This window comes from Oncorhynchus gorbuscha, linkage group LG16 (genome assembly GCF_021184085.1).
Source record: "Oncorhynchus gorbuscha isolate QuinsamMale2020 ecotype Even-year linkage group LG16, OgorEven_v1.0, whole genome shotgun sequence".
Classification (NCBI taxonomy): Eukaryota; Metazoa; Chordata; class Actinopteri; order Salmoniformes; family Salmonidae; genus Oncorhynchus; species Oncorhynchus gorbuscha.
The window spans coordinates 61,801,191-61,827,659 of NC_060188.1; the positions used below are offsets into that span (position 1 = coordinate 61,801,191).

Below are 26,469 nucleotides of genomic sequence, written 5' to 3' on the forward strand. Positions count from 1 at the left end.
GCAGCAGGTAGCCTAGTAACCGAAAGGTTGCAAGATTGAATCCCAGAGCTGACAAGGTTCTGCCCCTGAACAAGACAGTTAACCCACAGTTCCTAGGCCACCATTGAAAATAATAATTTGTTCTTAACTGACTTGCCTAGTTAAATAAAGGTACAAATTAAATAAATAAAAAAGACAACGTAAGGACAAATGCATCTGTTTCAAGTAGAGAAAAGTGTATTTAGTATCATGTGACAGTGGGTTTAGGTTAGGTAATGTACAGTTAGCTACCTGGCTGTCCAGCCCAAGGCACAGGAGCATGAAGAAGAACAGAATTGCCCACAGCGGAGCCACTGGCATCGTTGCAAAAGCTTGTGGGTAAACAACAAAAACCAGTCCTGGACCTAGATGCAAAATAATTCAGAACACACATGTTATGACTTTGGTGTCTAAACTCTTTTATGGAACAATCTTGGTGAAATTAGTATGCTTTGCCTCAAATACATGCACAGTAACTAGAAATGGTACATTTCCTAAATGAAAATGTGTGGTCTTGCGTCAGCTGTCCAAAATTATTTCCCCTCCCTAAATTATCTTTAGTTTGCTCACACAAACTCACCATCTACAGCCAGCTCACTGACAGGTATGTTCTGGAGATGTGACATGTAGCCGAATGCCGAGAAGATGACAAAACCTGCCAGAATACTGGTCAGGGAGTTGGTGATGGAGATAGCCAGGGTGTCTCTGTGGGGGGAAAAAAGGGATGTGATGGATGAATCAATCCAGTATGCTGTACGGTGTCCATATTAGGACAGCACCTGCTGAGATTGACCTAATATGGACACCATAACAATGTGAAAATATATTTGAACTGACTTTTAACTGATTTGACCTGACTACAAACTCTCCTCAAAATGAGCTTCTCACTTTAATATGTTGTTGTTGAAGTTGTTATAGCTGGACATGGCCATGAGGGAGCCAAAGCCTATCCCAATGGAGTTAAAGATCTGAGCTGCAGCGTTGACCCAAACCTGGAACAAAACACAAGGAATTCTGTCTAATAATGGACTGTACCTCCAATAGCACCATAAAACTCATCCACAATGATAGAATAACAATGTTATCCTAACAATCACCCTAGATGGCAGTTAACCATTACACATCCAAGCTCTTTACCAGCAGCACCCGACCTCGACATGTCTTCACAAAAACTCCTCCCGAACCCCTTCTCTTGATATGATTTAGATCCTTATCTATGGCTTATTTAAAATCATTTCCAGTAAAATCAAAGTTTACTGGAAATGCTTGCGAAATGCTAGTGTTTCTAGCTCCAACAGTGCAGTAATACCTAACAATAAAAAAGCAACACAAATAGTTCCCAAAAATAAAATTTAAAGAAAGAAATTAATAAATATCAGAAAAAGATATGTCTGGAATATATATACTAAACAACAATATAAACGCAACATGCAACAATTTTACAGTTTTACAAAGTTACAGTTCAAATAAGGAAATCAGTCAATTGAAATAAATTCATCAGGCCCTAATCTATGGATTCCACATGACTGGGCAGGGGCGCAGCCCAGGCATAGGCCCACCAACTTGGGAGCCATGCCCACCCACTGGGGACCCAGGCCCAGCCAATCAGAATGAGTTTTTTTTTATAGTAGAGAAAGGAACATTGAATTCTCTGGCAACAGCTCTGGTGGACATTCCTGCAGTCATCATGACAATTGCGCGCTCCCTCAAAACTTGAGACATCTGTGGCATTGTGTTGTGTGACCAAACTGAACATTTTTAAATGGCCTTTTATTGTCCCCAGCACAAGGTGCACCTGTGTAATTATCATGCTGTTTAATCAGCTTCTTTATATGCCACACCAGTCAGGTGGATGTATTATCTTGACAAAGTATAAAATGCTCACTAACAGGGACGTAAACAAATGTGTGCACAAAATGATGTGAGAGAAATCAGCTTTTTATGAGTATGGAACCTTTCTGGGATCTTTTATTTTAGCTCATGGGACAAACACTTTACATTTTGCATTTATACTTTTGTTCAGTGTACATACTGTATCATGTATATACAGTGCATTCAGAAAGTATTCAAGACTTTTTGCACATGTTGTTATGTTGCAGCCTTATTCTAACGTGCTGAAATGCTGAAAATAAATGCAGTTGACAGTGAGAGGACGTTTCTTTTTTTGCTGAGTTTATTTGGACAGTTAAGCTACTTTTTTTTATTTGGCTCAAAACTTAGCAATTAAATCACTTTATGTGTCTAATCCCCACACATTGAAGAGGTCATAAGTATTTAGAAAAATTTGCTTATAGTGTATAAATGCAGTCTAAGCTTTAGTGTTTGATACCGTATTCCTTGCAGACAATGACTACATCAAGCTTGTGAATACAAACTTGTTGGACACATTTGCAGTTTGTTTTGGTTGTGTTTCGGGTTATGTTTAGCCAAACCAGCGACTCACTTCCTCATCCTCATTGTGCAGTACAGGGGTTCCAGAAACACCCAAATGCGTCATTTTAGAAACGGAAAAGCTCTCAGTATAGTGATGCAGGTCAGTAGATGTTGCGTCATTCCGAACTTAATCCGCAACTTTATATTCCATCTTATTATGAGATTTTAGTAGCAAGCTACACAAAGAATGGTGCGGATAAAGCTCAAAATAACAATTTTATGTGTACACAATCTCTGCAATAGCCCTGTATGCGATAGCACCAACCTCAGTGTTAATCAAGGGCTTTTGATTGGGGAAGTGAATCACTGGTTGGGATAAGTTTCTCAAAAACAGTGCTAGCTGTGCCACTAGAGATCCTGGTTCGAGTCCAGGCTCTGTTGCAGCCGGCTGTGACCGGGACACCCATAGGGCGGTGCACAATTGGCCAAGAAACAGTGCAGCTTGGCTGTGTTGTGTTTCGGAGGTTGCACGGTTCTCAACCTTGGCCTCTCCCCTAGTCCGTACGGGAGTTGCCGTGATGGGACAAGAATGTAACTACCATTTGGATATCATGAAAAAGGGAGTAAAAAATATATTATAATAAAAAAGGGGAAAAGTATTTTTTTTAAGTTTCTCAAAAACAAGTGAAATCGAGAGAAAAAGTGTTCTGGACCCTTCTATAACATATAATTTACATCAAAAAAGAGAGATTTGGGTGTAAAAAAGCAAACTTTGCCTTCAAGGTTAGGGATCGGGCCTGTACCTCAGTCCTCTTACCTCCAACTCCAGGAGTTTCTCCCAGTTTGGCACGATGAAAAAGCGGATGCCTTCCATAGCTCCTGGGAGCTGGACATTGTTAATCAACAGAGCTAACAGGATGACATATGGGAAGAGAGCCGTGAAGTATACCACCTGGAGGAGACACACAGAAATAGTAGTAAAAATATGATATTATAAAATGTTCACAATGGCCAAAAATCAACAAAAACGTGGACTAACTCTGAATCAATGTAAAAGAGCCAAATGTTATGTCGACGTAAGAGTAAAAAATTACTGAACAGAGATAAGAACATTTACTCACTCATCTTTTTTTACTTGGAAAGCATATCATAGAACTAGTCCTGATCTCTCTCTCTGTGTCAGCATGTCTATCTGTCTCTTTCTTTCTCTTTTACCTTCCCTGTTGACTTGACCCCCTTAAAGATGCAGAAGTAGAGGAGGATCCAGGCCAAAAGGAGCAGGAGAAAGAGTTCCCATCGCAGCACCCCGCTCTCCTCCACTCCCCCTGTCCTCTCCAGCATCCTATAACTACAACACATTTGCTTTATTTTTTGCTGTCACAGTACCCAAGGCTGCCAGCTCACTCCCTGCAGATCTCCCCGCAAGCATCCCGGGGGTTCAAACCGGCAACCCTCCAGCTCCCAGTCTGCTTCTTTAACCTCAAGCCTACCGCCACACCCATAACACACACAGAGACACAAACAACAGCTCTGATGCCAATAATCTAAGTTATATTGATCACAAAACTGCTGCTCAGCCATAAACATTTCACTTGATTCAGGTTGGATTGTTTATTTGAGTAATAATGACCTTTAACCTGATTATTAAGAGACCCCCCCCCCCCAATGGTCACCATAGGTCAGGTAGTTTTACCTAATTAATCAAATCACTGATTGTGTCTGCACATTTATGTGATGTGGAATGAGATTATGTCATAGGTCAAATTCACCTGGAATACAATGAATATAAAACTTTTAATTGGCTCATTATATTCCAGCACTTGGGATTTGACATCAAATGTTTATATGAGGAGACAGTACAGAATATTATATTTTGTTTGAGGGTATTTTCATACAGTGCCTTCAGAAAGTATTCACACCCCTTGAATGTTTCCACATGTTCTGTTACAGCCTACACACAATACCCCTTAATGTCAAAGTGGAATGATGTTTCAGAATTTTTACAAATTAATACAAAATTAAAAGCTGAAATGTCAAGAAGTCAATAAGTATTCAACCACTTTGTTATGGCAAGCCTAAATAAATTCAGGAGTACAATTTGCTGTCTATGTGCATTAATAATGTCTGTGTACCATAATAGTGTTGAACATGATTTTTGAATGACTTCCTAATTTCTATACCCAACACATACCATTAGCTGTAAGGTCCCTCAGTAGAGCAGTAAATTTAAAACACAGATTCAACCACAAAGACCAGGACGGTTTTCCAATGCCTCGTAAAGAAAGGCACCTATTGTTAGATGTGTAAAAATAAAAAAGCAGACACTAAATATCCCTTTGAATATGGTGAAGTTATTAATTATGCTTTGGATGGTGTATTAATACACCCTGTCACTACAAAGATACAGGTGACCTTCCTAGCTCAGTTGCCGGAGAAGGAAGGAAACCGCTCAGGGATTTCACCATGAGGCCAATGGGAATTTTAAAACAGTTACAGAGTTTAATGGCTGTGATAGGAGAAAACTGAGGATGGATCAACAACATTGTAGATACTCCACAAAACTAACCTAAATGACAGAGTGAAAAGAAGGAAGCATGTGCCGAATAAAAATATTCCCATGCATTCTGCTTGCAAAAACGCAAGTAAACCTGAAAAGAATGTGGCAAAGAAATTAACTTTGTCCTATATACAAAGTGTTATGTTTGTTGCAAATCCAACACAACACATCACTGAGTACCATTCTTCATATTTTCAAGCAAGGTGGTGCCTGCATCATGTTATGTGTATGCTTGTCATCGTCAAGTACTAGGGAGTTTTTTAAATAAAAAGAAATGGAATAGAGCTAAGCACAGGCAAAATCCTAGAGGAAAACTTTCCAATTGACTGGGAGAGAAGTGTCTGCTTTCCAATTGACACTGGGAGAGAAATTTACCTTTTGGGAGGACAATAACCTAAAACACATGGCCAAATATACACTGGAGTTGCATACCAAAATTACATTGAATGTTCCTTAGTGGCCTAGTTACAGTTCTTACTCAAGTCGGCAATGATCAACAACCAACTTGACAGAGCTTGAAAAGCAGAGTGTGCAATGTTGTCATCAAGGCAAATATTTTGATTTATTGTTAAGGGAATTTTCATCAATGATGACTAATTATGTATACATTTCAATCAGGACTGACTAATCAGAATACTATGTTACTGTATATGTATGAATTTTCTTTTTAATCCTAGTACTGAATATAATGTGTGTAAATATAATCAAGAATTAGAACAATGACTGTCTGTACCATGGTAGAAATGAATGAACTTATAGCCAGTCTGGCTAGAAGGCTTATCTACACAAGCATGACCTTGGCTCGGTCATATATTATCGTAAATAGGGAGAGACATGTGAGAACCAAACAGCCATTGTACTACAGCGGAGATGACATGGGCTAGTACTGAAACTAATGACGTCATTTTCAGTTTATAACCTGTGGTCAAATGTGTAATGGGCAGTACTCATGAGAATAAACGCAGCTGGTTGATTTCAAAGGCTGGTCTCTGTCCATTTTATACCAATAAAGGTCTTACAACCTCTTATGAATTGACAGAGTGATTAATTTTAATTAGTTATTAAAACAGAGGAATTTAACACTTTTAGTAGTCACTTTTTGGTTACTACATGATTCCATATGTGTTAATTCATAGTTGTGATGTCTTCACTATTATTCTACAATGTAGAAAATAGTAAAAAATAAAGAAAAACCCTTGAATGAGTAGGTGTGTGCAAACTTTTGACTGGTACTGTATATGTTGGGGTCAATGAAGGGTAGATGGGAACTAGGAATATGGAAAGTTACTGAGAGTAGAAGCTTCATATTCTGTTCCATGTTTCTGATGAAAGAGGTGAAAGGCCATTGTTAGTCTCTGATAAGGCAGGCTGGCTGCATAACTAGGGGAGTAAGGATTGCGTCTGAGGTCAAATCAACAGATGAAGTGAGAAGAAACCTCTGGGAGGGGGCCAGAGAGGCCCACCACAATTGTTGTTTTTATTTTTTATTTCACCTTTATTTAACCAGATAAGCTAGTTGAGAGCAAGTTCTCATTTACAACTGCAACCTGGCCAAGATAAAGCAAATGACTCTCCTACTGCAGTACTATCTGACACATACACTTCCAAACCCACAAAGGTTTTAGTAACAGGCAGCTCAATGACGACACCAGTGAGAGGAACCAATTAAATTCCTGCCTAGCAACAGAGATGTATTGGTTGTCTAGATGTGTAAGGAGTTGACAACGCCTATTAGAAGGTGATAAATATACTGTGGCTTGTGAAAGTATTCATCTCCCTTGGCCTTTTTCCTGTTTTGTTGCCTTACAATCTGGAATTAAAATAGGGGGGTTTATATAATTTGATTTACACAACACACCTACCACTTTGAAGATGCAAAATATATTTTTTTGTGAAACAAACAAGAAATAAGACAAAAAAACAGAACTTGAGTGTGCATAACTGTAAATCTCTTGGGGCATGTCTCTAAAGCAAATTAAAGGATACAGACCTGAAAGCCTGAGTTTATTCAATAGGCCCACTGTATAAGGGTTTAGCCCCCTAATAGGTTAGACTAGGCACTGCGGGTACAGCGTGTTCAGGAGGATTTAGACCCCTAATAGGTTAGACTAGGCATTGCGGGCACTGTGTGCCTAGGATGGTTTAGCCCCTAATACAGTAGGTTAGACTGGAGATATGCGGGCACTATGTGCTTAGGAGGAATTAGGTTAGATTAGAGGTTGGAGTCTGTTTAGGTGTCTGTAGTCTATGTGGTATTCAGAGAAATTAGCACATCCATATATTATATGTTTGGTTGTAGAAAAGTAGTCCATGCCGAAAGTCTCTGTCGTTTGGTAATACCTGATAAATTAATACCCGGAGTGGGGTATTGGCGATTTCTGGCATTAGTGTCTGTCAATAATGAGACTGTACAAGAACCGGGGCATTAAGAAGTTATTAGAAACCAAATGTGTTAATAGAGGGCGTGTAATAGAGACGTGAGTAAAACACCCTATACACCGCCAAGAGAGGGGCAGAAATAACCAGCGTTGAAATAGCATCCATGGTGTCTCACACACCCGTAAAAGGGGGAAAAGAAGAGGAAACATTTAGCAAAGCCATGGATGCTCTAAAAAAAGATCACAAACAACCAACCAGTTCGGCTCAAGTATGGGGAAAATTTAGCAAATTGGATAAAATTGGTCATCATTTCCATGTTGATGGAAAATTCCTATCAGATAAAGAAATCAGAGATGCTGTTGTGGCATGGCACAATGGCATCAATGACAAATTGCAAGCTCAATATATACAAGCGTTTTGATGTTGGTGTTTTATCAACAGAAAAGTAGAACCAATAAAGCACAAAATAAAGATATGCAGGGTCAAATGCAGGGACATAGTTGTCCTGGACTGGATCATAGATCCAAAGGACCCTGGAAACCATAGAGAGGTGCGCCCGGTTTGTCCTCATGCAGTTGCGATGACTTATTACCCCGGGCTGATACTCCCAGAGGGAGGGAACCCCATACTGCCAGATGGCCAACCTATAACACCACACCAAATTAAACACCAACACCAGCCACTGAGTATTGTTGAAATGCTTAGCATAATGAAAGAAGCACCTGTCCTGGTTAAAGAGGATCAGGAATTTATCAGTTTCCTAAGGAATCAGGGATGAGATGTTGGATTCCATGGTGGTGATTATGATCATGTTGTCCGTTCCCTATTGCCAAGAGCAATGTTGGCACAATTAGTCGGAAACTACCCTGCTCCCGCCTGGTCGTCCGCTTTGTGTGGCATGTGACCAAGCAACCTTGCAAGAACAAATTTAATTATTTGTGACAGATATTGGAAATATTTTGTTTCCGCCCTGACCTTAGCAAAATTAGTAGATGCACTCAGAGTCAAAATGAGGGGGTACGTTAGTACGTTGATAGGATGGAAGACACGTTGCGCACCAATCTGGCACTAGCAGATCATTTTAATGAAGATGCGGGAATTTGTACCTCCGCTTTGATGGCAGGGTTGAAACCCACCGCCAAAACTGGTATTGCAGGGGTGGTGGGTGTCACGCCTTGGTCATTGTATTTTGTGTTTTCGTCATATATTTGGTCAGGCCAGGGTGTGACATGGGTTTATATATTGTATTTTCGTATTGGGGTTTGTAGTATTTGGGATTGCGGCTGAGTAGGGGTGTTGTATAGGCTTGGCTGCCTGAGGCGGTTCTCAATCAGAGTCAGGTGATTCTCGTTGTCTCTGATTGGGAACCGTATTTAGGTAGCCGGGTTTTCACTGTGTATTTCGTGGGTGATTGTTCCTGTCTCTGTGTAGTTTCACCAGATAGGCTGTAATTAGGTTTCACGTTCCGTTTGTTGTTTTGTATTTTGTATAGTTATTTCATGCGTCACTTTTTCTATTGAAGTCATGAGTAACCACTACGCTGCATTTCGGTCCGACTCTCATTCTACAAACGAAGAACGACGTTACAGAATCACCCACAACACACGGACCGAGTGGCGTGGAAACAGGCAGCGACAGCTGGAGCAGCAAAAGGAGGATGAATTATTCGGAGAATGGACATGGGAAGACGTGTTGGATGGTAAATGTTGTTACACTTGGGAGGAGATACTGGCCGGAAGAGAACGCTTCCCATGGGAACAGGTGGAGGCACTAAGGAGAGCAGAGGCAGTCGGAGATAGGAGCCGACTATACGAGGGAACACGGTTGGCAAGGAAGCCCGAAAAGCAGCCCAAAAAATTATTGGGGGGGCTTAAACAGAGTATGGCTATGCCAGGTAGGAGACCTGCGCAAACTCCCTGTGCTTACCGGGGGGCTAGAGGGACCGGGCAGGCACCATGTTATGCTATGGAGCGAACGTTGTTTCCAGTGCGGGTGCATAGCCCGGTGCGGCACATACCAGCCCTTCGTATTGGCCGGGCTAGAGTGGGCATCGAGCCAGGTAAGGTTGGGCAGGCTCGGTGCTCAAGAGCTCCAGTGCGCCTGCACGGTCCGGTCTATCCAGAGCCAACTCTCCTTGTTTATCGTGAGGAGCCAAGGAGGAGACCAGAACCAGAGCCGGTGTTAGAGGTGAGCGAAGCAGAGACTGTGAAGGAGTTAATGGGGAAAGTGGAGGAGAGAGTAATGAGGGAGTTGCTAGCATGGTGCTATAGGTACGATATCCATCCGACGGAGCGTGTCGGGGATTTAATGGCACCTGGGTCAGCGCTCCATACTCGTCTTGAGGTGCGTGTTAGTCGGCTGGTGAAAAATGTGCCAGCCTCACGCACCAGGCCTCCTGTGTACCTACCTAGCCTTGCATGTCCTGTGCCAGTCCTGCTCTCAGGCTCTCCAGTACACCTTCACGGTCCAGTCCATCCTGTGCCACCTTCACACACCAGTCCTCCGGTAGCAGCTCCCCGCACCAGGCTTCCTGTGCGTGTCCTCGATCCTGTAGCACCAGTTCCAGCACCACGCACCAGGCTGTCATTGCGCCTCGCCTGTTCAGCACAGCCAGAGCCTTCCTTCCCTCCTGCGCTGTCGGAGTCTCCCGCCTGTTCAGCGCTATCAGAGCCTTCCTCCTCTACAGCGCTGCCGGAGCCTCCTGCCTGTTCGGAGCAGCCTGAGCTGCCAGTCTGCAGGGAGCTGTCAGTCTGCAAGGAGCTGTCAGCCTGCATGGAGCAGTCAGAGCTGTCAGTCTGCATGAAGCAGCCAGAGCTGTCAGTCTGCAAGGAGCTGCCAGTCTGCAAGGAGCTGTCAGTCTGCAAGGAGCTGCCAGTCTGCAGGATGCTGTCAGCCTGCATGGAGCAGTCAGAGCTGTCAGTCTGCATAAAGCAGCCAGAGCTGTCAGTCTGTATGAAGCAGTCAGAGCTGTCAGTCTGCATAAAGCAGCCAGAGCTGTCAGTCTGCAAAGAGCTGTCAGTCTGCAAGGAGCTGTCAGTCTGCAAGGAGCTGTCAGCCTGCATAAAGCAGCTAGATCCGCCAGTCAGCCATGATCTTCTAGATCTGCCAGTCAACCAGATTCTTCCAGATCTGCCAGTCAACCAGATTCTTCCAGATCTGTCAGTCAACCAGATTCTTCCAATGCGTGTAGTCACTGCTAAACATACTCTTGAACTCATTACCGGTGCCTGGGGTAAGAAAATTTTAATCAAGCGGAGAGGTAAATCTGACAACAAATGAATTCTGCAGCGAAAAGCAATTCACTGACTAGCGAGCAACAACAAGCTTTCCAGTTGCAAGTAACGCATAGGGGAATATGGCCTCTGTGCGGTCGTCAAATTGGCAAAATTTACAATGAAAAAGTATTGCATTTAGCGGGGTGACAGGGACAGAATCTAAAGCTATGCAATTACTACCCATGCTGTTCACAATAGTTAATAATACCGGGCTCATTCTTTATGGTGGCGAGGGAAGAATCGATTTTGGGTTTGGATAATCTTTGTGAAATACCAGGGCAATTTTTGTATTTGTATTTGTTATGGATCCCGTTAGCTCTCTAACTGAGATCTGGCAAAATGAAGGCAGCTATACAATTTTAACAACATTACAATACATTCATTACAGAATTCACAGGCCCATACTCCACTACCACAAATAGTATGTGCCCTCAGGCCCATACTCCACTACCACAAATCTACAACGCAAAATGTGTACGTGTGTGTAAATGTGTATGTGTCTGTGCCTATGTTTGTGTTACTTCACAGTCCCTGCTGTTCCATAAGGTGTATTTTTACCTGCTTTTTAAATCTAATTCTACTGCTTGCATCAGTTACCTGATGTGGAATAGAGTTCCACGTAGTCATAGCTCAATGTATTTTGTATTTATTATGGATCCCCATTAGCTGCAGCAGCTACTCTTCCTGGGGTCCAGAATAATTAAGGCAGTTTATACAAATTTAAAAACATTACAATACATTCACAGATTTCACAACACACTGTGTGCCCTTAGGCCCCTACTCCACCACTACCACATATCTACAGTACTAAATCCATGTGTATGTATATTGCTTATGTGCAACGGTTGTCTTCTGTGGAAGGAGAGGAGGACCAAAGCGCAGCGTGGTATGTGTTCATGATATATTTATTTGAACTCAAAACACTAAATAAAATAACAAAGAGAATGAAACGAAACCGAACCAGTTCTGTAAGGTGACGAAAAAAACTAAACAGAAAATAATCACCCACATCCAAAATGGAGAAAACAGGCTATCTAAGTATGATTCTCAATCAGAGACAACAATCGACATCTGCCTCTGATTGAGAACCATACCAGGCCAAACACAGGAATACAACATAGAAAAAAGATCATAGACTACCCACCCCAACTCACGCCCTGACCAAACTAACACGAAGACATAATAAAGGAACTAAGGTCAGAACGTGACATTATGTTATTGTGTGTGTGTATGCATGCGTCTGTGCCAATGTTTGTGTTGCTTTACAGTCCCCGCTGTTCCTTAAGGTGTTTTTAAAAAACTAATGTTACTGCTTGCGTCAGTTACTTGATGTGGAATAGAGTTCCATGTAGTCATGGCTCTATGTAGTACTGTGCGCCTCCCAAAGTCTGTTCTGGATTTGGGGACTGTTCCCCCTCATGTCCTTGTCGGTGATTGCTTATTGTATTATTCTGTTTTCCGGTGGGTTTTTGTTAATAAACTGCGCCGTTGGAAACTGTTATTTCTCTCCTGCGTCTGACTTCTCTGCCGCCAGTTCACAACCCTTACAGAATCACTGACCCAAACTATGGAGTCAGCAGGAGCAGGTACCCCGGGTAAAGGGGTGGAGGAGCACGTCCAGGAGCATGCAGCAATGCTTCACCATCTTGACACCGCCATGGACCGCGTTGTCCGGACAATGGACAGCTGGGAGAGACAGGGAGTTCTTCCAGCGCCTCCACCAGCAAAACCCGGGGTCTTCCCTGAGTGCCCCTCTTCCACCTGGTCCCAGTGGGATTAGTCTCTCCTTGCTCCAGGAGTATGACGGGAAGGCTGCGAAATGCCAGGGGTTCCTGTTACAATTAGACCTATAACTGGACACCCGGCTCCGTCGGGCTGTGAGAGGGTGTCCGCCCTCGTCTCGTGCCTCACCGGGAAAGCCTTGGAGTGGGCCAACGCCGTGTGGAGAGAGGGAGATGTGGCGTTGGACCAGTTTGAGGAGTTCACCCGCCATTTCCGGGCAGTCTTCGACCACCCGCCTGAGGGTAGAGCAGCAGGTGAACGCCTCTTCCATCTGAGGCAGGAGATGAGGAGCGCCCAGGAGTTTGCTCTGGAGTGTAGGACCCTGGCTGCCTGCGTGAAATGGAACAACAGGGCCCTGATCGACCATTACCGCTGCAGTCTGCGTGAGGACATCCAATCGGAGTTGGCCTGCAGAGACACCACCCTCACGTTCGTCCAGCTGGTGGACCTGTCCATCCGCATCCGGCTGGACAATCTGCTGGCAACCCGCGGATGTTCAGATCGGGGTCGGGTGGTTCCAACCTCCCGCACGCCCTCTCCGATATCCATGGAGCTGGGAGGGGCGGTACCCAGGGAGACCAGAGGGGGTTCCAGCTCCGGCACCATCTGTGGCCGCAGAGGTCACACTGCCGGTCGGTGCCGGGTGGGTTTCTCTGGGGATTGAGGCAGCAGGCAGGGCGCTCTGGCGTCACCCCAGGTGAGCCGGCACCATTCTCACTCAGAGCCCTCTGTTGCACATATGTTTGTCACTTTCCCTGAGTTTTCCCTGCATTCCCCGCATAAGGCGCTCATCGATTCAGGCGCGGCTGTAAATTTTACTGATAGAGTGTTAGCCCATAGTTTAGGGTTCCCCATTGTTCCCGTGGATGTGCCCTTCCCCGTTCACGCCTTAGATAGTCATCCATCAGTGTTGATTAGGGAGGTCACCGCTCCTTTGGGCATGGTGACGCAGGTGGGTCACACGGAGAGAATTAGTCTCTTCCTTATTGACTCTTCTGCGTTTCCGGTGGTGCTGGGCCTATCCTGGTTAGCTTGTCATAACCCCACTGTTTCTTGGCCACAGAGGGCTCTCACGGGGTGGTAGTGAGAGTGCTCAGGTAGGTGTTTAGGGGTTTACGTTGGTGCTACTACAGTGGAGAGTCCAGACCAGGTCTCCACCATGCGCATTCCCCCTGAATATGCCGATTTGGCTCTCGTCTTCTCCAAAAAGAAGGCGACTCAATTACCACCTCATCGACGGGGCGATTGCGAGATAGATCTCCTGGTAGACGCTGCAATACCCAGAAGTCACATGTATCCCCTCGCACAGGCGGTGACGGAGGCTATGGAAACATATCCCTGCGTCAGGGGTACATTCGGTCCTCCACTTCACCCACCTCCTCAAGTTGATTTTTTGTGAAGAAGAACGAGGGAGGTCTGCGCCCATATATTGACTATCAGGGTCTGAATCAGATCACTGTGAGGTATAGTTACCCGCTACCGCTCATAGCCACAGCGATAGAGTCAATGCACGGGGCGCGCTTCTTCACTAAAGGAGTGCTTACAGCCTGGTGCGTATCCGAGAGGGAGACAAGTGGAAGACAGCTTTCAGTACCACCTCTGGGCACTATGAGTACCTCGTCATGCCGTACGGGTTGATGAATGCGCCATGAGTCTTCCAAGTCTTTGTAGACAAGATTTTCAGGGCAGGGTGTAGTGGTGTATATTGATGACATTTTGATATACTCCGCTACATGCGCCGAGCATGTGTCCCTGGTGCGCAGAGTGCTTGGTTGTCTGTTGGAGCATGATCTGTACGTCAAGGCTGAGAAATGCCTGTTCTTCCAACAGTCTGTCTCCTTCCTAAGGTATCGCATTTCCACCTCAGAGGTGGAGATGGAGAGTGACCGCATTGAAGTTGTGCGTAATTGGCCGACACCCACCACGGTAAAGGAGGTGCAGCGGTTCTTAGGGTTTGCCAACTACTACCGGAGGTTTATCAGGGATTTTGGTCAGGTACTGCTGAAGGGGGGCCCGGTATGCTTGCACTGGTCACCTGAGGGCTCTGTTTATCTCGGCTCCCAAGCTGGCCCATCCGGATCCCTCTTTGGCGTTCATAGTGGAGGTGGATGCGTCCGAGGCTGGGATAGGAGCTGTGCTCTCTCAGCGCTGGGGTACGCCACCGAAGCTCCGCCCCTGTGCCTTCTTCTCAAAGAAGCTCGGCCCGACGGAGCAAGACTATGACGTTGGGGACCGGGAGCTGTTGGCTGTCATCAAGGCCTTGAAGGCGTGGAGACATTGGCTTGAATGGGCTAGACACCCTTTTCTCATCTGGACTAACCACCACAATCTGGAGTACATCCGGGAAGCAAGGAGACTGAACCCTCGTCAGGCAAGGTGGGCTATATTGTTCACCCGTTTTGTGTTTACCCTTTCTTACAGACCAGGCTCCCAGAACGTGAAGGCAGACACATTGTCCCAGCTGTATGACACAGAGGAGCGGTCCATGGATCCCACTCCCATACTCCCCACCTCCTGCCTGGTGGCGCCGGTAGTGTGGGAGCTGGACACGGACAATGAGCAAGCGTTACGTGCAGAGCCCGCTTCCGTCCAGTGTCCCACTGGGCATCTGTACATCCCGTCTGCTGTTCGTGACCGGTTGATCTATTGGGCCCACACGTCAACCTCCTCTGGTCATCCTGGGATCGGTCGGACAGTGCACTGTTTGAGCGGGAGGTACTGGTGGCCTACCTTGGCTAAGGACGTGAAGGTTTATGTTTCCTCTTGCTTGGTTTGAGCCCAGTGTAAGGCTCCTAGGCACCTGCCCAGAGGTAAGCTACACCCCTTTCCCATTCCGCAGCGGCCTGTCGTGGATTTTCTGACTGATATTCCACTCTCACAAGGTAACACCACGATCCTGGTTGTTGTGGATCGTTTCTCTAAGTCCTGTCCTCTCCTCCCTCTGCCCGGTCTCCCAACGGCCCTACAGACTGCGGAGGCCTTGTTTACACATGTCTTCCGGCACTACGGGGTGCCTGAGGATATAGTGTCTGATTGGGGTCAAACGTTTACGTATAGGGTCTGGAAGGTGTTCATGGAATGTCTGGGGTCTCGATCAGCCTTACTTCAAGGTTTCACCCCGAGATTAATGGGCAGGTGGAGAGAGTTAACCAGGATGTGGGCAGGTTTCTGCGGTCATATTGCCAGGACCGACCGGGGGAGTGGGCGGCGTTCGTGCCCTGGGTCGAGATGGCACAGAACTCGCTCCGCCACTCCTCCACTAACCTATCTCCCTTCCAGTGCGTAGTGGGGTACCAGCCGGTTCTGGCGCCTTGACATCAGGGTCAGACCGAAGTTCCTGCAATGGATGACTGGTTCAAGCGCGCGGAGGAGACATGGGAAGCTGTCCGTGTCCACCTTCTGCAGGCCGTGACGCGCCAAAAGACAAATGCAGATCTCCACCGCAGTGAGACCTCTGTGTTTGCACCGGGGGACCAGGTCTGGCTCTCGACCCGAAACCTGCCCCTCCGCCTGCTGGGTCTGTTTGTGGGGCCATTTAAAGTCCATAGGAGAGTGAACGAGGTATGTTATAGGTTACAGCTTCCACCCGATTACCATATTAACCGCTCGTTCCATGTGTCTCTCCTCAGGCCGGTGGTGGCTGGCCCGCTCCAGGAGTCTGAGGTGCAGGATTTTCCTCCGCCCCCTCTGGACATTGGGGGGGCCCCGGCGTACTCCGTTTGCTCCATACTGGATTCGAGGCGCCGGGCCTTCAGTATCTCGTGGAGTGGGAAGGGTATGGCCCAGAGGAGAGGTGCTGGGTTGCGGTCAAGGACGTGTTGGACCCATCTATGCTGCAGGAGTTCCACCATCTTCGTCCGGATCGCCCTGCTCGGGTTGTCCCCGAGGCCGGTGTCCACGTGCAGCTGGAGCCGCGCGTCAGGGGGGGTACTGTCACGACTTCCGCCGAAGTTGGTCCCTCTCCTTGTTCGGGCAGCATTCGGCGGTCGAAGTCACGACCTTATAGCCTTCGCTGATCCTATTTTAATTTTCCTTTGGTTTTGTCTTGTCTTCCATCACACCTGGTTCCAATCCCATCAATTACATGTTGTGTATTTAACCCTCTGTTCCCCCTCATGTCCTTGTCGGTGATTGTTTATTGTAAGTGCTTGTGCACGTCTGTCCTGGTGTGCGTTGGGTTATGTACGCATTTATTTTTATTATTCTGTCATGCAGGTGAAAGAGGACCCAAAAGCGACTTAACAGAAACAGAGTTTATTTAAGTCCAAAACGGAATAACAGAAATCCTCTAGACTTGTAGAGGGGAAACAACTGGAGAAGCGGCCACAGACTGCAGGTCGCTTCGGGTAGGCGCAGGCCGCAGTCGACAGAGACACCTGCTCACACGCAGCATCTGACGAAGGCAAAAAAAACACGACAGGACAGGGCGATACACAATCACAGCAAAAACACGACAGGACAGGGCGAAACGCAATCACAGCATGGTGAATACAATACAAGGAACCGACGGGACAGGAACGGATCACAAAGGAATAAATAGGGACTCTAATCAGGGGAAAGGATCGGGAACAGGTGTGGGAAGATTAAATGATGATTAGGGGAATAGGAACAGCTGGGAGCAGGAACGGAACGATAGAGAGAAGAGAGAGCGAGAGAGCGAGAGAGGGAGGGGAGAGAGAGGGATAGAAGGAGGGAAAGAACCAAATAAGACCAGCAGAGGGAAACGAATAGCATGGGGAGCACAGGGACAAGACATGATAATAAATGACAAACATGACAGTACCCCCACTCACCGAGCGCCTCCTGGCGCACTCGAGGAGGAATCCTGGCGGCAACGGAGGAAATCATCGATGAGTGAACGGTCCAGCACGTCCCGAGACGGAACCCAACTCCTCTCCTCAGGACCGTAACCCTCCCAATCCACTAGGTATTGGTGACCCCGTCCCCGAGAACGCATGTCCATGATCTTATGTACCTTGTAAATAGGTGCGCTCTCGACAAGGACGGGAGGGGGAGGGAAGACGAACGGGGTGCGAAGAAAGGGCTTAACACAGGAGACATGGAAGACAGGATGGACGCGACGAAGATGTCGCGGAAGAAGCAGTCGCACAGCGACAGGATTGACGACCTGGGAGACACGGAACGGACCAATGAACCGCGGAGTCAACTTACGAGAAGCTGTCGTAAGAGGAAGGTTGCGAGTGGAAAGCCACACTCTCTGGCCGCAACAATACCTTGGACTCTTAATCCTGCGTTTATTGGCGGCTCTCACCGTCTGTGCCCTGTAACGGCAAAGTGCAGACCTCACCCTCCTCCAGGTGCGCTCACAACGTTGGACAAACGCTTGAGCGGAGGGAACGCTGGACTCGGCAAGCTGGGATGAGAACAGAGGAGGCTGGTAACCCAGACTACTCTGAAACGGAGATAACCCGGTAGCAGACGAAGGAAGCGACCAGAGCGTATTCTGCCCAGGGGAGCTGTTCTGCCCAAGACGCAGGGTTTCTGAAAGAAAGGCTGCGTAGTATGCGACCAATCGTCTGATTGGCCCTCTCTGCTTGACCGTTAGACTGGGGATGAAACCCGGAAGAGAGACTGACGGACGCACCAATCAAACGACAGAACTCCCTCCAAAACTGTGACGTGAATTGCGGGCCTCTGTCTGAAACGGCGTCTAACGGGAGGCCATGAATTCTGAATACATTCTCAATAATGATTTGTGCCGTCTCCTTAGCGGAAGGAAGTTTAGCGAGGGGAATGAAATGTGCCGCCTTAGAGAACCTATCGACAACCGTCAGAATCACAGTCTTCCCCGCAGACAAAGGCAGACCGGTAATGAAGTCTAAGGCAATGTGAGACCATGGTCGAGAAGGAATGGGGAGCGGTCTGAGACGACCGGCAGGAGGAGAGTTACCCGACTTAGTCTGCGCGCAGTCCGAACAAGCAGCCACGAAACGGCGCGTGTCACGCTCCTGAGTCGGCCACCAAAAGCGCTGGCGAATAGACGCAAGAGTGCCTCGAACACCGGGATGACCAGCTAACTTGGCAGAGTGAGCCCACTGAAGAACAGCCAGACGAGTGGAAACAGGAACGAAAAGGAGGTTACTAGGACAAGCGCGCGGCGACGCAGTGTGCGTGAGTGCTTGCTTAACCTGTCTTTCAATTCCCCAGACTGTTAACCCGACAACACGCCCATAAGGAAGAATCCCCTCGGGATCAGTAGAAGCCACAGAAGAACTAAACAGACGGGATAAGGCATCAGGCTTGGTGTTCTTGCTACCCGGACGGTAAGAAATCACAAACTCGAAACGAGCGAAAAACAACGCCCAACGAGCTTGACGGGCATTAAGTCGTTTGGCAGAACGGATGTACTCAAGGTTCTTATGGTCTGTCCAAACGACAAAAGGAACGGTCGCCCCCTCCAACCACTGTCGCCATTCGCCTAGGGCTAAGCGGATGGCGAGCAGTTCACGGTTACCCACATCATAGTTGCGCTCAGATGGCGACAGGCGATGAGAAAAATAAGCGCAAGGATGAACCTTATCGTCAGACTGGAAGCGCTGGGATAGGATGGCTCCCACGCCTACCTCTGAAGCGTCAACCTCGACAATGAATTGTCTAGTGACGTCAGGAGTAACGAGGATAGGAGCGGACGTAAAACGTTCTTTTAGAAGATCAAAAGCTCCCTGGGCGGAACCGGACCACTTAAAACACGTCTTGACAGAAGTAAGAGCTGTGAGAGGGGCAGCAACTTGACCGAAATTACGAATGAAACGCCGATAGAAATTAGCGAAACCTAAAAAGCGCTGCAACTCGACACGTGACCTTGGAACGGGCCAATCACTGACAGCTTGGACCTTAGCGGAATCCATCTGAATGCCTTCAGCGGAAATAACGGAACCGAGAAAAGTAACGGAGGAGACATGAAAAGAGCACTTCTCAGCCTTTACGTAGAGACAATTCTCTAAAAGGCGCTGTAGAACACGTCGAACGTGCTGAACATGAATCTCGAGTGACGGAGAAAAAATCAGGATATCGTCAAGATAGACAAAAACAAAAATGTTCAGCATGTCTCTCAGAACATCATTAACTAATGCCTGAAAAACAGCTGGCGCATTGGCGAGACCGAACGGCAGAACCCGGTACTCAAAATGCCCTAACGGAGTGTTAAACGCCGTTTTCCACTCGTCCCCCTCTCTGATGCGCACGAGATGGTAAGCGTTACGAAGGTCCAACTTAGTAAAGCACCTGGCTCCCTGCAGAATCTCGAAGGCTGATGACATAAGGGGAAGCGGATAACGATTCTTAACCGTTATGTCATTCAGCCCTCGATAATCCACGCAGGGGCGCAGAGTACCGTCCTTTTTTTTAACAAAAAAGAACCCCGCCCCGGCCGGAGAAGAAGAAGGCACTATGGTACCGGCGTCAAGAGACACAGACAAATAATCCTCGAGAGCCTTACGTTCGGGAGCCGACAGAGAGTATAGTCTACCTCGAGGAGGAGTGGTCCCCGGAAGGAGATCAATACTACAATCATACGACCGGTGAGGAGGAAGGGAGTTGGCTCGGGACCGACTGAAGACCGTGCGCAGATCATGATATTCCTCCGGCACTCCTGTCAAATCGCCAGGTTCCTCCTGAGAAGTAGGGACAGAAGAAACGGGAGGGATGGCAGACATTAAACACTTCACATGACAAGAAACGTTCCAGGATAGGATAGAATTACTAGACCAATTAATAGAAGGATTATGACATACGAGCCAGGGATGACCCAAAACAACAGGTGTAAACGGTGAACGGAAAATCAAAAAAGAAATAGTCTCACTGTGGTTACCAGATACTGTGAGAGTTAAAGGTAGTGTCTCAAATTTGATACAGGGAAGATGACTACCATCTAAGGCAAACATGGGCGTAGGCCTGTCTAACGGTCTGAAAGGAATGTTATGTTTCCGAGCCCATGCTTCGTCCATGAAACAACCCTCAGCCCCAGAGTCAATCAAAGCACTGCATGTAGCACCCGAACCGGTCCAGCGTAGATGGACCGACATAGTAGTACAAGATCTAGATGAAGGGACCTGAGTAGTAGCGCTCACCAGTAGCCCTCCGCTTACTGATGGGCTCTGGCCTCTTACTGGACATGAATTAACAAAATGTCCAGCAACTCCGCAATAGAGGCACAGGCGGTTGGTGATCCTCCATTCCCTCTCCTTATTCGAGATGCGAATCCCTCCCAGCTGCATGGGCTCAGTCTCAAAGCCAGAGGAGGGAGATGGTTGCGATGCGGAGCAGGGAAACACCGTTGATGCGAGCTCTCTTCCACGAGCCCGGTGACGAAGATCTACCCGTCGTTCTATGCGGATGGCGAGAGCAATCAAAGAATCCACATCTGATGGAACCTCCCGGGAGAGAATCTCATCCTTAACCACTGCGTGGAGTCCCTCCAGAAAACGAGCGAGCAGCGCCGGCTCGTTCCACTCACTAGAGGCAGCAAGAGTGCGAAACTCAATAGAATAATCCGTTATGGACCGTTCACCTTGGCATAAGGAAGCCAGGGCCCTAGAAGCCTCCCTACCAAAAACTGAACGGTCAAAAACCCGAATCATCTCCTCTTTAAAGTTCTGGAATTTGTTAGAGCAATCAGCCCTTGCCTCCCAGATAGCTGTGCCCCATTCTCGAGCCCGGCCAGTAAGGAGTGAAATGACGTAAGCAACCCGAGCTCTCTCTCTAGAGTATGTGTTGGGTTGGAGAGAGAACACAATCTCACACTGCGTGAGAAAGGAGCGACACTCAGTGGGCTGCCCGGAGTAGCAAGGTGGGTTATTAACCCTAGGTTCTGGAGGCTCGGCAGGCCAGGAAGTAACAGGTGGCACGAGACGTAGACTCTGGAACTGTCCAGAGAGGTCGGAAACCTGAGCGGCCAGGTTCTCCACGGCATGGCGAGCAGCAGACAATTCCTGCTCGTGTCTGCCGAGCATGGCTCCTTGGATCTCGACGGCAGTGTAACGAGCGTCTGTAGTCGCTGGGTCCATTCCTTGGTCGGTTCCTTCTGTCATGCAGGTGAAAGAGGACCCAAAAGCGACTTAACAGAAACAGAGTTTATTTAAGTCCAAAACGGAATAACAGAAATCCTCTAGACTTGTAGAGGGGAAACAACTGGAGAAGCGGCCACAGACTGCAGGTCGCTCGGGTAGGCGCAGGCCGCAGTCGACAGAGACACCTGCTCACACGCAGCATCTGACGAAGGCAAAAAACACGACAGGACAGGGCGATACACAATCACAGCAAAAACACGACAGGACAGGGCGAAACGCAATCACAGCATGGTGAATACAATACAAGGAACCGACGGGACAGGAACGGATCACAAAGGAATAAATAGGGACTCTAATCAGGGGAAAGGATCGGGAACAGGTGTGGGAAGATTAAATGATGATTAGGGGAATAGGAACAGCTGGGAGCAGGAACGGAACGATAGAGAGAAGAGAGAGCGAGAGAGCGAGAGAGGGAGGGGGAGAGAGAGGGATAGAAGGAGGGAAAGAACCAAATAAGACCAGCAGAGGGAAACGAATAGCATGGGGAGCACAGGGACAAGACATGATAATAAATGACAAACATGACATATTCTGTTTTCCGGTGGGTTTTTGTTACTAAACTGCTCAGTTATTTCTCTCCTGCGTCTGACTTCTCTGCCGCCATACATGCTGAAAGTCTGGGGTAATGTGTGTAGATTGACAAGGAACATTTGTTATTTAATACATTTTAGAATTAGGCTGTAACGTAACAAAATGTGGAAAAAGTCAAAGGGTCTGAATAATTTCCGAATGTACTGTATATAACCACAGTTTTGTTGATACATAATGGAGCTACTCACTACCCATGCATCCTATTGGTAAGCGCATGCGCCTCGTGCATCTTTCCCACTCAACATTATTTACGATTCATTCATGATTATCTGTAGTCATGGTAGCATCCACATTAATGTAGAAGTGTTCAACAACATATTCTTATTTACAATAAAAGTGACTCCAAAATGACAATACATTATTTACCATTAATTTCTATCGGGCACAACATAATTCCGAAACACAACCAAAACAAACTGCAAATGCATCCAACAAGTTTGTAGTCACAAGTTTGATGTAGTCATTGCATTATAGGAATATGGGAACAAATGCTAAACTTTTGACTAAACTTTTATACGCTATAAATGAATTTGTCCAAATACTTCAAATGGGGGACTAGATACATCAAGCGGGGCGGCAGGTAGCCTAGTGGTTAGAGCGTTGGACTAGTAACCAAAAGGTTGCAAGATCGAATCCCCGAGATGACAATGTAAAACTCTGTTTTTCTGCCTCTGAACAAGGTAGTTAACCCAATGTTCCTAGGCTGTCATTGAAAAAAAGAATGTGTTCTTAACTGACTTGCCTAGTTAAATCAGGTAGGTAAAAAAAGTGGATTCACTTCTAAATGGTTAAACACATGTATGAACATCTCTTCAAATAAAAGGTGACATTCTGTACTGTCGCATCATTCAGTATATAACATTTGATCTAGAGTATAGAGCCAAATTAACAGTTTTAACTTCACTGTCAAAATAAATACAGTACATAGGGGAGTGTACATAGAGGAGTATGGCTCTGGGCTAGCCCACATTGAGAGTAAGACCTACTTGAAGAACTGCTGGCTGGCGGTGGAGGAGTGTGAGCTGGTGTTCGGGTTTATGTGATCGGTGCAGTTGGGGGTGTTCCATGTGTTGTTGCAGCTTTGCCAGGGCAGCGGACTCTGGAAGGAGCTGAACAGGTAGTACAGACCCCATGTGATGATGATGTTGTAGTAAGTACACATGATGAAGGAGATGGCCACAGTCGCCAGGCCCACTCCTAAGGGACGGGCAAATAACATTGTCACTGCTGTCATTTACAACTTACATGAATCTTAAAATACTTAGTTAGTTACAACCTTATACATAGTGAGTGAGTCAGCAAAATGTTTATGACCCTGACACCAGGGCCATTTCATAGGTTTATGTTTGACTGACGGTTTTAGTTTGACTTTGCCATTTTTAGTTTGACTATGTAAAAACGCGACACTAAAATTATGCTCCAGTAGAGGGGGGGACAGATACTGTATGCTTCAGTACCTTTGAGCAGCGGGCAAGCTTTAGCCAGGGCATGAACAGGCCCTCTTCTCATGTACTGTCCCAGAATCAGCTCCATGTAGAGCAGAGGAATTCCCATCACCAGCAGCATCAGCAGGTAGGGAACCAGGAATGCACCTGACCAGGACATAAAGCAGCAATATATCAGTAACACAGTAACTTTAGTGGGACTGAAGTATGTTTCTTGAAATTGCCTAGAGGGATAGGATTGAGGTTGCATATTTAAAAAAAAATGTTACCCCTTTTTCATGATATCCAATTGCAATCCAATTACAAAATTGTCTCATTGCTGCAACCCCCAACAGGCTCGGGAGAGGCGATGTCATCTGTCATCTGTCCTCCAAAACAATAAAGCCCCCCTCCCTCAGTCAAACTCATTGCCTCCAAAACATGACCTGCCAAGCTGTGCTTCTTAACACCCGCTCACTTAACCCAGAAGCCAGCTTCACCAATGTGTCAGAGGAAACAACATTCAACTAAACACCGAAGTCAGTTTACAGGCACCCACCACATGGAGTTGCTAGAGCGTGATGAGCCAAGTAAAGCCCCTCAGCCAAACCCTACCCTGGATGACGCTGGGCCAATTGTGCACCACCCTACGGGACTCACAGTCACGGCCGGATCGAACCCCAGGCTGAAGTGATTCCACAACACTGCAATGCAGTGCTTTAGACCGCTGCGCCACTTGGGAGGCCATATTTTATTTTAAACTAGAATATGAACATATACCCACCCTTCTCATCATTGAAAACAGGGAGACATGGAAATGTTTTGACTAGCGTGTCAACGTGTCCCCAAGTTAGATTTTCACAGCAAGTTTAACATTGCCATGCGTTGGTGAGTCAGTGGTGCATATCTGACCTCGTCTAATCTTTAATAAAGTCATTCACCCCCCTCCCAGCCAAACTCATTGCCTCTCACGTGCGGAATGAACTGTGCTTTATAACTTCCAGACGAGGAGTTAGGTTGTGTTTTTGTAGCTGTGTATAGAAAGGTCAATTGCTTGTTAGGTTCTCAGTGCTCAAGATAATTTTAATTGAAACATTACATGTTGTTGTTATGACATTCTGAATTAATTCTGATCATTGGACAAAATGTAATACCTGGTTAAATTCTTAATTCTCTCTCCATGATAACTACAACTCAATAAAATAGTATTCATAACCAATGACAGTGACAAGTGGCATGTCATTATGGCATTATTCAAGTAACTCACAATAAAATGTGGTGGATCATCATCTTATGTCATAGTACAAAAAACTCTACTCTAAGATTAAGCTTTCCTCCACAGTACTAAACATTAATATCACCCTGACATTTTCTATCAACATGACAACAGAAAACATGCTATCATATACCCAGACAAATGTAAAACTTTCATTCACAAACATATGTATTCTCAACAATATAAATTAATAAGGTGACGTAAGTCTGGTTATGCTATATAGTCATTGGGTTTTAGTCTTCTATTAGGGCTGACTCATCAGAAATTTCCTCTCACCTCCTCCACTCCTGTAGCACAGATAAGGGAACCGCCATATGTTCCCCAGCCCCACAGCACAGCCGATCCCAGCCAGGGTGAACTCTATCTGCCTGTTCCATGTGGGCCTGCCTGGCTCCTGATCCATCTTGCCTTGGTCCAGATCCATCTCCAAGGTTGGGTCTTTCTGTCTGTGTCTTCTCTGTGACTTTACTGACTGGGCCCAAACGTCATGGGAGGCTTGGTTAGAAATAAATGAAAGACAGTCACATAATCGTCTTTTATGACTCATTAATGATTAGCTGAGTGCAAAGGAACTACTGTAAGGTAAAACACATATTTCCCAAAGTTTCCCAGCAGTGCCATTCAAATAGTTCAACATGCCAAGTGAATTTCCACTGAGAACATTGTGAGTGTACATATTGTATAAAGAAACTCCCCTATTAGGAAGCTAATTTTAATAATTGTGGGTCAGTGTGTACTAGTGTTTTAAAAGGTTCCATGAAATGCATCCAAACATGTTGTGACAATCTGCTAAACATTGTATAACACATGGAACGAACAGGCTTTGTCATTTTATAGTTCAGATATGATATAACTCTACTAGAGTGGTAATAGTAAGCCTATGATATTAAGCTATACAAGAAGGCAAGCTTGTCCTTCAAAAGGTCCATTACTGGGGTCGTTTCTGGGGTCGTTGGTCGGCAATTTGTTTCTGATAACCATATTGTTTACTGCAGTTTTCTTTGATAACAAATGTCAACAGGGCAGGCAAAGGTTAACCAGGACTCTGCTTTTCCTGTGTCATTATTATGCAAGCTGTTAACATATCTCTATAGCCTACATATAACAGCCTACAGTGCAATCGTAAAATATTCAGACCCTTTGACTTCTTCCACATTTTGTTACGTTACAGCCTTATTCTAAAATTGATTACATTTGATATTTTCCTCCTCATCAATCTACACACAATATCCCATAATGACAAAGCAAAAACAAGTTTAGACATTTGTGCAAATTCATTAAAAATTCAAAACTGAAAGAACTTATTTACATAAGTATTCAGACTCAAAATTGAGCTCAGGTGCATCTTGTTTCCATTGATCATCCTTGAGATGTTTCTACAAGTTGATTGGAGTCCACCTGTGGTAAATTCAATTGGCTGGACATGATTTGGAAAGGTACACACCAGTCTATATAAGGTCCAATAGTTGATGGTGCATGTCAGAGCATAAACCAAGCCATGAGGGCGAAGGAATTGTCCGTGGAGCTCAGAGACAGGATTGTATTAAGGCACAGATCTGGGGAAGTGGTACCAAAACACTTCTGCAGCATTGACGGTCCCCAAGAACCCAGTGTCCTCCATCATTCTTAAATGGAAGAAGTTTGGAACCACCAAGACTCTTCCAAGAGCTGGGCAATCGGGAGAGAATTACCTTGGTCAGGGAGG

General features: G+C 46.2%; 1 protein-coding gene across 1 annotated transcript in view; it reads right to left on the minus strand.

The window, feature by feature from the left end:
* Window positions 1-26,469, minus strand: part of si:ch211-283g2.1 (sodium- and chloride-dependent GABA transporter ine) — a 46,974-nt gene that overhangs the window by 12,960 nt on the left and 7,545 nt on the right. The window contains exons 2-9 of the mRNA XM_046305936.1: window positions 25,041-25,259; window positions 23,522-23,656; window positions 23,051-23,261; window positions 3,607-3,739; window positions 3,209-3,343; window positions 907-1,010; window positions 599-723; window positions 271-383 (exon numbers count right to left, since the gene is read on the minus strand). Coding sequence (XP_046161892.1) covers window positions 271-383; window positions 599-723; window positions 907-1,010; window positions 3,209-3,343; window positions 3,607-3,739; window positions 23,051-23,261; window positions 23,522-23,656; window positions 25,041-25,188 — 1,104 coding nt within the window. The 5' untranslated portion in view covers window positions 25,189-25,259. The remainder of the gene's footprint in view (window positions 1-270; window positions 384-598; window positions 724-906; window positions 1,011-3,208; window positions 3,344-3,606; window positions 3,740-23,050; window positions 23,262-23,521; window positions 23,657-25,040; window positions 25,260-26,469) is intronic.